This window comes from Crocuta crocuta, unplaced genomic scaffold (genome assembly GCF_008692635.1).
Source record: "Crocuta crocuta isolate KB4526 unplaced genomic scaffold, BGI_CrCroc_1.0 scaffold86, whole genome shotgun sequence".
In the NCBI taxonomy this organism is placed as follows: Eukaryota; Metazoa; Chordata; class Mammalia; order Carnivora; family Hyaenidae; genus Crocuta; species Crocuta crocuta.
In genome coordinates this window covers 34,822-47,721 of record NW_027530972.1, presented here as the reverse complement: position 1 = coordinate 47,721, position 12,900 = coordinate 34,822, and the positions used below count along the sequence as shown (strand labels likewise).

Genomic DNA, 12,900 nt, shown 5'->3' with positions numbered 1-12,900 from the left:
AATTATAAGAATTCTGTGCGATTGTTTTTCTAATAAAATTAATTTTCACTTACATATGCCTCATTTCCTGTCAATGAGTGTGTTTTAAAAAGCATTTTCTAATGAATCTTTTTTCTGGATATTATTTTACCTACAGAGGGTTATTTATTGATACTGTCAGATAAATGTAGAGTCCATAAAAGAAGGCATGATTACAAATTTTAGTATGTCTATTTATCTTTGCTTTTCTGACAGTATCAATAAACAATTGTGAATGTGTTATCAGTAACCTATTGATCATAGTACATTGAGTGGAAGTCTGGAATTTTACAAATAATTTAATGGAAATGTTATACAGGAATATTTTACTTAGATAGCAATACATAATAAAGATGGGACTAACTAGACCAGTGCCTGTTAACATTTTGAGAATTATATCTTTCTCTGATTTGACAGAATAAAAATTGAGGGAATTCAAGCCAGTGTGATTGTTAGGCTTTGCCCTCTATTCACTCTTAACTGTAGTTTTAGAGGGAAAAAATGTAACAGCATCAGAAAAATTTAAAGTTCAATTAACTATTTAACTGATCCCTGTCCAGACATTTTTTCAGTGAGGCCATACATTTCTAAGGTATTGTGTTAGGCCTTGGGGACACAGAGACTAATCAAGCTGGTCTCAACTCTCAAGGAGGTCACAGTCCTAGAATTAGTTTCTGTATAACACAGAGTGGGAAAGTTAGATAATGTTCCGGGGCTGGGTGTGTACTCAGGGGTTGGCAGCGCTGTGGATGGACGAAGGAAAGGTTTATGGGAACAAACTGACAATTTGTACCTCAGCAGAATCAGTTTATTGACTTGTATCCACAATCAATAAAAGTTATTTTGGAAAAATGGTTCCTTTCTCCTAAGGTCTCCTGCTCCCTTTAATTGTAAGGAATTAATTTGCATCATCTCTCAGGAGTGAGTGAGAGATGGACAAAAAGTAGAGTGGAATTTGGAAGCCAAAGGAGAGAGAGAAATAAATTTAAAACCATGTTTTTGAACCATGGACCCCTGTATAGAGTTATTACAAGTCTAAGTATTTTTGTACTGTATATTCAAAAGTTTGGATTAAACTTTTAGTTTAATTACAAAATCTATGTTTTAAAAAAATTCAACCAATGAATTAAACTGTGCATGGTAGATTTTTGCATTGTTCTTCCATTTCAGTGAAACAAGCCAGTGGAGAAGGCAATGTGCCTGATGTGTAATGAAATTGGGTTGAAATCAAGTTCTGCTATCAAACAGGCTTTCCTGAAAATTTATAAGGTTGAAAAGGATAAAAAAGTGAACTCAGTTTTTTTAGGAGTAAATTTGGGCTGTAGTTACACAATTACAAAATAGTTAACTTCAAAGGGAAAAATGCATTTAACTATGGCAAAATTACAGTTAAAATGTGAGTGCTCATTGAAATAAACAGAAACAATACAGGAATCTATAAATTAAATGCAGTTCTTGAAGTCCATTATGAACTGGATGTTGAAGGGATGTATGTGAGGAAGACTGGCACTGTCAACTCTGTTAGGAAGTAGAGAAGGAAAGAAGCCTTGGCATCAGCGGCCCAGAGAAACCATAATTGTGGTAAAATAGGTTGTAAATGTTGGAAAAAGAAATGATTACCAGTGAGTCATCTGTTAGTGACCAAGAAAATAGAGAAAGTTAATTTTAACAATATCAGAGAGTTGGAAAATATATTTTTAAAAATCAGAGTCATTTCAGATATTAACAACATTGAGGGAAAGATTTCAGGAAGGTGCTATATAGTTTGGTAAAAGGTCTCTTTTTGTTTAGTATCCTTATTAATAAATGAGGGACATTAACTACATTCATAGCTGATATTGAATTATTATTATTATTACAAATATCACAAAGAACAAAGATTTGCCTGGTTACAAACATGGTAGAAAGACAAATAGTAAGGCCTAACTTGGACAGATTTAGAATAAATGCCATACATGGGCATATAATGCTTGTATATAATGTAGGTAATATCTTTCTCTGCCTGGCCCTTGACAGATCCATTTCCGAACAGCCACAGCAGAAACAATAACACCAGCAAAAAATATTTAGAGATGTCCTATTAAAATATGCCAAAGGACAACATTAAAGTGCAAAAAACAAAAAGTCTAAATAGTAAATCCATAAGATAAGAGCATTTGAGAATGTTTTTACAAAGGGCATCACACCTAAAACAGTGCTTGGAAGAGAGAGTTCATCTACAATACAAAATATGTGAAATCAAGAGAGGTCCTTGATTAGCATTTATAAGAACTGATTTTTTTTATGTTTTTATTTATTTCTGAGAGAGAGAGAGAGAGAGAGACAGCGTGAGCAGGGGAGGGTCAGAGAAAGAGGGTGATACAAAATCTGAAGACATGCTCCAGGCTCTGAGGTAGCTGTCAGCACACAGCCCAACACGGGGCTTGAACCCACAAAGCGTGAGATCATGACCTGAGCCGAAGTCAGTTGCTTAACCAACTGAGCCACCCAGGCGGCCCTATAAGGACTGTTTATAGAAGACTGAGTGAAGGGATTAGCTGGATCTGGAGTGTTGTTATTTTTCAAGGGGTCAGAGAATACATTTAATGAGCAGGAATCAGCCATTCTCCCAAACAGCCTTACTATGAAGGGTTGTCAGTCATTTTTGCCTCATTTGTGCTAGAGCCACAGCAATGAGGAAACATCATCTCATGAAATGTCAAACCTTTTACAAGCATACTACTTTAATTACCACAATCTAAATTTCCCACTGAGAGCAGATCCCTGAACTTAGAGAGTTAACATTCCAATATGGTCACTTTAAGGAGGGAAACACTGGCCATGTTTTGCAGTATGTATGCAGTAGTAGACAAAAAGTTTGCAACCCAATTCTTTGTGCAAGGGGGTATGTAATTAAAGAATGGAGTTCCTAGAGAAAATTGGTACTCTTTCTTTGAGGTAAAGCGCTCATATGTTTAAGTTAAATTCCTTCATCCAGGAAGACCATTTTGCTCTCTGAAGAAGTAATTTAGTTCAAAAGGGTACCAATTCAGTGCCATTAAACTTTTCAGGAGCTACACTTTTATGTATTAAAGCAAATCCTGGATAAGGTAATTTGCCTCAATTAGATATCACTTTGAATCTGGGAGGGAGTGTATTGTGCTTATCTTACTCATACTCATGAATTTTCTTTTGATTGCCCAGGTGTATATGGAAATTTGTTATGTATTAAATACAAGTTTAATAAGATAAGGATCACTCCATTATTCAAAATAACATGTGTTCAGCAATAACTTTGCACATGTCCCAGTTACTGTTAAACACGGAAGACATCCTCAAGATTTACACGCTGGTCTGGTTAGAAGGAGGCAAGATGGCAGAGAAGTAGGGAGCTCTGTGCATTTCGCCTGCACCCCTCTCTCAAACAGAGAAGGCCTGAAGTCATAGGACACTGAGCCGCTGGAGTTTGGGAAGAGAAAGAGACAGAATACACTGGGAAGGCAGCCTCATAAGTGCCTGAGTGCGAACTGGGGAAGATAAAAGCTGGCCAGGACCAGAGACACGGAGGGAGGGGAGGGAGCCCCCCTTGCCAGCAGCTGAGTTGAGTCAAGGGGAAAAGAAAGAGCGGCTGAAACTGCTCATAAAACTGTCCCTGGAGAAGAGAAAATCCTCAGCTTGGAAGGAGAGTGTTTTAAGTTCTAGCTGGGGTGCTGACTTTGAACTGGGTGCCCCCAGTCCCAGACGTCATGAGGAAGAACTGCTCTGTTGCACTCCCTGCACCATCCCTGGTGGTGTGGAGGTGGCAGGCCTGAGGCTGTGCCACTGTCCCCGGCTTGACCCACGGCAGCCTGGAGGCAGCTGATCTAAGGCTGTGCCACCTTTTGCCAGTTTTGATACCCAGCAGCATGGAGTCAGCGGAACCGAGGGTGTGCCACTGCACCCCCGGGTTGACCCCCAGAGGCACGGAGGCCCTGGATCCGAGGCTACATCGACCTCCCCCCCTCCACACCGTGGACCCCCAGCAGCAAGGAAGCAGTGACCTGTGGGACTGTATTTCAGGCGGTATCAATAAAGTGTGGGGACTGGGACCTGGAATTGAGGCAGGGCTTGGGACATAGCAAACAGCCCACCTTGGCTGCAACACAGGGAGATAGAACCCAAAAGAGTGATTTGCAATGCCTGGTTCAAGAAGGACTGGGGCACTGCCATTTTAATCCCCACAACCACCAAGGCAGGACCTCAGGGAACCACCCGAGGGATGGGTCACAATAGAGGCTAAGACCCGCCTACACCAAACCATGCCCATCCTCTCTAGAGAGCTGTTTTTCTTTTTTTACCAGAGCCCAGGGCAAGACCAACATGGATACAGTGTGTGATTAATTATAGATCAATTTTTTCTATTCAAATATATTCTCCCTTGACTCATTTGTAACCCTCCACTCTGCTGGATGGGGCACTATGGTCACTGGTTTGCTTAAAAATCACATTTAATCCATTCTCTGGATGTACATTCTACACCTCCACCTCTACCTTTTTATCTCTCTCTCTCTGGTGTAATCAGATTATATAGTTTCTCTGAGTAACATTATCTTTGGTTCTTTCTTCTCGCCTCTAACCATATTCTCCACGTTCTCCCTCTGAATCAAGTCTCTTAGTCTCTCTGCCTGGTCATTTCATTTCCAATTTCACTTCCTCCACTCCCTGTCATTTCTCTCTTTGTATATGCTCTTCCATGAGCACTGCGTACACTCGGCTCTTTATTTGTAGTTGGGAATTCTGGTTTTATGCTTTTAGAATGTCCTTTGTCTTTTGTTTTTTTCTTTTCTTCCTTTCTACTTTTTAAATTTTTGTTTATTTTTATTTTTATTGTTTGTCTTCCCTCCTTCTTCTTCTTTGTTTTGTCCCTTCCATTTTCTCTTTTTCTTTTTCTCTTTCGGTTTGCGTGTTTGTTGGATTTGTCCGTGTGTTTGTGTGTCTTTGTTCTCTGTGTGTTTGTCTGTTTTCTTTTCCAGAGCTACCTCAAGAAACAAACCAAAGTACACGGGGTGGAGAGTCCCAAATACCACTATGAATAGGGAAATAAAATAACCAATGTCTCATCAAGAAAGACCACGAGACACCATTCAAAGAACACATCCGGAATGGACAGGCCCTGGACAGTCAAAGAGGCTTCTTTGGTAGAGCAGGACTTGCAGGTACATAGTGCATACCAGGCTTTTAAAACTAACAAGAGATAGAAAGCTAACCAAAATGATGAAATGAAAGAACTCTCCTCCAAAGAAATTCCAGGAAGAACTGACAGCTAAAGAACTGCTCAAAACAGATACAAGCAACATAACTGAACAAGAATTTAGAACAATAGTCATAAACTTAATCGCTGGGCTTGAAAAAGACATGGAAGACATCAGACAAACTATTGCTACAAAGACTATGGAACTTAAAATGTTGTGATGAATTAAAAAATGCTATAAAAGAGATGCATAATAAAATTGAGGCGTCCAATGCACGGATTGAAGAGGCAGAAAGGAGAATAAGTGATTTAGAAGACACAATTATAGAAAAAGACGAAGCTGAGAAAGAGATAAACTGATCCCGGAACGTGAAAGGAGACTTCGAGAGCACAGCGATGCAATCAAACGGAACAATATACATATCATAGGAATTCCAGAAGAGGAAGAGAGAGGGAAAAGCGCGGAAGGTCCCTTGAACAAATTATAGCAGAGAACGATCATGAGGTAGAGTCCCATGTTGGGCTCTGTGCTGACAGTGTGGAGCCTATTTGGGATTCTCTTTCTCTCTCCCTCCCTCTCTGCCCCTCCCCTGCTTGCAATTTTTCTGTCTCTCAAAATAAATAAATACACTTTAAAAAAGTTTCAACTGTAACATAAAGTCATTACTGTAAATGTAACCTTGCCTCATAAGAAATAATAAAATACTTGGCAATTCCAGAGTCGGTTTATTCATGTATCCAAATCTTTTTAAATTATCATGCATTTTTAAAATAATTCTACTTTATGTTTTTATATTTAACTTATTCCAGAGGTTCTTTGTCAGAAAATTCCATATACGATCAAGAGACTGAGCTTATGACATTAATAGGGTCACAAGATGAAAGTACAATTTCATGATATCCACCTGCCCATCTACTTTTTTATCTGCAGAAAAAGGGAAGCAATAGAACATCCACAACAACAAAAAAATGACATCATTTATCTACTGAAGAAGCAAACCTAACCAACTGAATTACCTGCATTAATAAGATGTCAATAACATAGGCTTGGGAGATATTAAATCAGGTTTGCTATAAACTAGTCCCTGACAGTAAAAGAACTAGTGTGTAAGACTGATATCTTTTGAAGACTTTTCATTTAATGAAGTATTGTAATTTAAATTAACAATGAAATAATTTTTACTACTCGCTCCTAAGAGAGTTTATACAGGCAACAGTTCTAGATCAAGGAACTAGATCAAAGAAATTTATATCCAGTTAGTTCAAATATAGCATCTCCTCTTTCCAAGGTGAAGACATAGCTTTCATTTTTTTGCCTTTATTTTCTTTTTTTTTAAATTTAAGTCTCTCTCTCTCTCTCCCTTTCTCTCTCTCTCTGTGTGTGTGTGTGTGTGTGTGTGTGTTTCTAGCAGACAGAAAATGTTTTGGGTGACAGAGTCATTGGATTATCTATGGACTCAGTCAATGGAGAGATAACTTGACTTTTACTTTTCCTATGGTAAGAGACTAGAAGATTGTAAAAATCATGTAATATGGGCAATTTTGCAGTCTTAATTACAGTTTTTAGCTTGGGTTGTTAAGACTTCCAAGTTTTCCTTAATCTGGATTCAGACTAACAGGATGTAACTGCATGTGGTTTTAGGTTTTCTGTGCAAATACAGTCAATGTCTTTTCTATTTGGGGTGCCTTTCACTTTTCCAAATTTAATTCTTTACCTGTTTTGCTTAGACAAGGTTTGAGAGGTGATGTTGTTAAAATGTTCTTCTTGTTTTCTCAAACTTATCTGAAAATATAAGCCCATTACAGAGGTGAAGTTCAGTGTTAAATAAGAATATAGGTAATGGTACACCTTAATGAAAAACTTTCAAGGTGGGTAGAAATTCATAAAGGTGAAGCGTTTTCTAACATGAGTGTCTCATTCATTCAATATTTCACCTACCTGAGCTTTAAATTCTTAATATTTCTTGGGTTCTAAACAATTATATAATTTTGGGAATCATTGATTTAGTGAAGGTTTCTCAAATATAGCATTATTGACATTTGGACTAGATAATTCTTTGATGTAGGGGGCTGTCCTGTGCATTTGTAGGATATTTAGCAGCATCCATGTCCTGTACTGACTATATGCCAGTAGCATCTGCCTCCTTCCTTGTGAAAAACAAAAAGGATTCCAGACACTGTAAAATGTCTCCCGGGGAGGAAGACAAATTTTTCCTGGTTGAGAGCCACTGCAATAGAAAAAATTCTTTTCTGCTGAAGAATGGAAAACTTGGCATCTTGACACCTGGAAAAGATCATTTTTAATATTTTCCTCTTTAATCTCATTTTCAGTAATGATAATGAAGTGAAAGTAATGGCCAAGAGACTGAGAGTTTTCTTTTATTGATTATTGTTATCATGATTTAGACTCTTTTAATTTTCATGTGTAATAATGCCAGTAAAATATAAAAATAAAATAAATATTACAAAATAAAAAAGTAATAGATTAATACTTTTTCCAGTTTTATTGAGATACAATTGATGTACAACACTGTATAAGTTAAGGTATACCACATAATGATTTGAGTTACATATATTGTGAAATAATTACCACCTGTTTAGTTAACATCTGTCAACTCATACAGATACAAAAAAGTTTTCTACTTGTGTTGAGAACTCTTGGAAATTACTCTTTTAATAACTTTCAAGTACCCAGTACAGCAGTGTTAACTATAGTCATCCTCTCCTNNATCTTATATCTGGAATATTATAAGATATAAATTTATAAAGAAAAAAGTAATAGATTGAAGAAGTGTAGCTTGGGAAGACAGAGAACCCTAAGCTCATCCCATCCTACATTTACAACTAGATATTACTTACATTCACATACATAAACCCAAGGGCAACCAAAAACTGGCAGAAGAAAACTCCACAACTAAATGTAGAGAAGAAGCTGTGTCTGAGAGGTTAAGAAGGGCAGAAACAGTGGTCAGGAGCTACCCGCAAGAGGAAGGGAGCTGTGGGCATGGAGAGGGCAAAGAAATGGCCCTTTGCACCAGGAGCACATACTAGAAATATTTATCCCTATAACATCTGGCTTTGAAAAATAGAGGGGCTGAATTCTGTGAGTTTGTATAACCAATGGGACTTGGAATGTATAGCTCTAAAAGTCAGTTGACTTTTATTTATGGCATTGAAAGCCAGGGAAAGACAGATCCTTACACTTAAAGAGAAAACAGCCCACCGAGAAGCACCACAGAAGCAACAGTTTGCACAATGTTAAAACACAATGTGTTGAGCAAATGAGAGGAAGATCTGTTTATACAAATATCAGAACATGGGGACTTCTCTGGGAATAAAGGAACTGTCAGAAACCATTTTCCTTCCCCACCTGCTAACATAAACAGAAGGCCATTTGCAGGAAGCTGTTTCACAGACACTTGTCACTTAACCTGCTAGTAGTGTACCCTGCCCATGCATTCTCTTGAGAGCTCTCCCCTCAGAGCCTGCTTGTCTGTGTCCTACTGACACCACAGAGAGCAAACATAGCCAACAATATGCAGATAGTCTGGGAAACTATCTGGGAAAACATGGACTGAAAGAAAAAGAAACTCAGACACAACAGCAGGATGCAAGCAACACACATAGGAGACTCCTCTGAAGTGCCAGGTTCTGGAGAAAAGAGGACATTACACTGCAAAGAACTACAGAATCTCTTCTTCATAAAGTCACTACTTTCAAGAGAGAAAATATAACTGACTTTCCTAATGCAGAGAAACAAAGAGCGGTAGACAAAAAGAGGAGACAGGAATATGTCTCAAATGAAAGAACAGGACAAAATCACAGTAAGACATCAAATCAAGACATAAATAAGTAATATGCAAGATAGAGAATTTAAAGTAGAGCATTTAAAGTAATGATCATAAGGATACTCACTGGACTTCAGAAGAGAATGGAGGGCATCAGTGAGACTTTGACAAAGATATAAAAAATAATATATCAGAGATGAGCTCAATAAATGAAATTACAAATACAAAAGATGGAATAAATAGTAGACTACAGGAAGCAGGTCACTACAGGAATCAATGACTTGAAGGATAGAGTAATGGAAAGCAATTAAGCTGAAAAGGTGGGGGACAAATACTACATAATGAGAATAGACTTAGAAAATTCAGAAACTCCCTCAAGCATAATAACATCCATGTTTTAGGGATCCCAAAAGGAGAAGAGAGAGAAAGAGGGATCAAAAGTGTATCTGAAGAAATAACTAAAAATTGCTGACTCTGATGAGGGAAAAAGAAATCCAGATTTAGAAAGCATAGAGTTCTCTGAAAAAATTCAACTCAGGGAGATCCACACAGAAAACATAGCAATTAAAGTGGTGATGATGAAAGACTTTAAAAAGTTGCATGAGAGAAGACACTTACATACAAAGGAAACCCCATGAGGCTATCAGCTTAATTTTCAGCAGAAATTTTGCAGGCCAGAAGGGAATGACACAATATATTCAAAGTGCTGAAAGGGAAAAATCTTCAGCCAAGAATATTCTATCCAGCAAGACTATAATACAGAATAGAAGAAGAGATAAAGAGTTTCCCAGACAAAGTTAAAGGAATTCATGACCCCTAAACCAGCCCTATAAGAAATGTTAAAAGATACCCTGTAAGTGGAAAAGAAAAATATCTAAGAACAAGAAAACTAGGAAGCACAAAACCAAATATATAAGCATATCTGTAAAAACTAGTCAAGAGAAGCACAACATAACAGTATGTGAAATAGGATATCAAATATCTGAAATGTGGAAGGGAGAAGAGTAAAGAATGAGTTCAAAATCAAGCCACCATAATCTTAACATAGATTGGTATATACAGAGGATGTTATATATAAATCAAATGGTAACCACAAATCAAAAACTAGTAATAGATATGCAAAAAAATAGAGTAATGAATCACACAAGAAGAGAGCAAGAGAAGAAAGGAACAGACAAGAAATACAAACATAACCATAAAACAAGTAACAAAATGACAATAAATATACACATGTCAATAATTACTTTGAATGTAAGTGGACTAAATGCTCTATTCAAAATATATAGGGTGACAGAATGGATAAAAAAAATTAAGACCCATGTATATGCTGCTTACAAGAGACTCATTTCAAATATAAATATGCGTGCATAGTGAAAGTGAGGGATGGAGAACCATTCATCATGCAAATGAAAGTGAATAGAATGTCAGAGTTGCAATACTTAATATTGGATAGAATAGAGTTTAAAACAAAGACTGTTAAAAGACAAAGACTATATAATCACAAATGGTGGAATCAAACAAGAAGATATAAAAATTATAAATACTTATGCAGTCAACAGGGGAGCACCCAAATACATAGATCTGTTAATAACAAACTTAAAGGAATTAGTTGATGGTAGAAATCAACCACAACACAAAATCTGGAAAGCACGTGAATACATGGAGGGTAAATAATATGCTACTAAACAATGATTGAGTCAACCAAGAAATCTAAGAGGAAATTAAAAAAATACATGGAGACAGATGAAAATGAGAACACAATGCCACAAATGTTTGGGATACAGAAAAAGCTGTTTTAAGAGGGAAGTTTATAGTAATACAGGCCTATTTAAAGAAGCAAGGAAAATACCAAATAACCAATCTCATCTTACATCTAAAGGAACTAGAAAAAGAACAACAAACTAAACAAAAAACAGTAGAAGAGGGAAAAATAAGGAGAAGGGAAGAAATAAACAAAATAGAAACTAAAAATAAAATAAAATAAAATGAGACAGATCAATAAAACCAGGTGCTGGTTCTTTGAAACATAAAAGAAAAATTGATAAACCATTATTCAAACTCAAGAAAGAAAGAAAGAAAGAAAGAAAGAAAGAAAGAAAGAAAGAAGAAAAGAAAAGAAAAAAGAGGGAGGACTCAAATAAATCAGAAATGAAAGGGGAGAAATAATTTCCAACACCACAGAACCCAAAGATTGTAAAAGAAGATTAGGAAAAATTATATGCCAACAAATAAGACAAACTAGAAGAAATGAATAAATTCTGAGCAACTTATAACTTCTTAAAATTGAAACAGGAAGAAATGGACATTTTGGATAGACTAGTTACAACAATGAAATTGAATCAGTAATCCAAAACTTCAGGCAAACAAAAGTCCGGGACTGAATGGCTTCACAGGTGAATTCTGCCAAACATCTAAAGAAGAGTTAGTACCTGTTCTTCTCAAACTATTCCAAAAAAATACAAGGGGAAGGACAACTTCCTAATTCATTCTATAAACCAACATTACCTTGATACCAAAATCAGATAAAGACACTACAAAAATAGGGAAACTACGAGCCAATATCTCTAATGAACATAGATGAAAAAATCAAAACAAAATATCAGGAAACTGAATGTAGTGATACATTAAAAAATCATTCACCACCTTAAAACAGGATTTATCCTGGGGATGCAAGGGTGATTCGATATTTGAAAGTTAATGTGATACATCATATCAATGAAAGAAGGGATTAAAAACCTTATTATCATTTCAAGAGATGCAGAAAAAGCATTTGAGAAAGCAGAATATCCATTCATGATTTAAAAAAAACCTTCAACAAAATAAGGTTAGAGGGAACATAACTCAACATAATCAAGGCTATATATGAAACACCCACACCTAACATCATACTCAATGGTGAAAATTTTAAAGCATTTCTTCTAAGGTCAAATACAAGATAAGGATGTCCACTCTCACCACTATTATTTGACATAGTACTACAAGTCCTAGTCACAGCAATCAGACAAGATGAAGGAAGGCATCCAATTGGAAAGGAAGAAGTCAAACTTTCACTATTTGCAGAAGACATAATATTCTACACAGAAAACCCTAAAGATACCACCAAAAAAAACACTAGAACTGATAAATGAATTAATTAATGTTGCAGGATACAAAATCAATGTACAGAAATCTGTGGTATTTGTATATACTAATAATGAAACATCAGAAAGGAAAATTAAGAACGCCATCTTATTTATAATTGCACCAAAGATAATAAAATATCTAGGATAAAATTAACCAAGGAGGTGAAAGACCCAAACTCTGAAAACTGTAAAACGTTGGTGAAAGATACTGAAGACAACACAAACAAGTGGAAAGACTTCATTTTTCATGCTCATGGATAAGAATAACCAATATTGTTAAAATGTCAATACTAGCCAAAAAAGTCTATAGATTTCGTGCAATCCCTATCAAAATGCCAACATTTTAAGAGAACTATAGTAAACAATTCTAAAATTTATATGAAAACACAAGAGACTCTGAAGAGCCAAAACAATATTGAAAAAGAAAAACCAAGTTGCAGGCGTCACAATTCCAGATTTCAAGTTATGCTACAAAGCTGTAGTAATCAAAACATTATAATAATGGCACAAAAATAAGCAAAATAGATCAATAAAATAGAATAGAAAGTCCATAAATAAGCCTATGTTTATGTGGACTATGAATGTTTTACCAAGGAGGATAGAATATGCAATGGGGAAAGGATGACCTCTTTAGAAAATGCTGTTGGGAGACTGGACAGCTACATGTAAACTGATGAAACTGGACTACTGCTTAAATCATCCATAATGATAAATTCAAAATGTATTAATGGCCTAAAGGTGAGAGAGACCTGAAACAAAAAAC

The 12,900-nt window shown here is 36.2% G+C and overlaps 1 protein-coding gene across 1 annotated transcript in view; it reads right to left on the bottom strand.

Moving 5' to 3' along the window:
- Positions 1–3,741: 3,741 nt before the first annotated feature.
- The window catches only part of LOC144236305 (PC-esterase domain-containing protein 1A-like), a 24,985-nt gene continuing 15,826 nt past the window's right edge, over positions 3,742–12,900 (bottom strand). Inside the window, 2 exon segments of the mRNA XM_077769964.1 lie at positions 3,742–4,045; positions 6,943–7,010. Coding sequence (XP_077626090.1) covers positions 3,742–4,045; positions 6,943–7,010 — 372 coding nt within the window.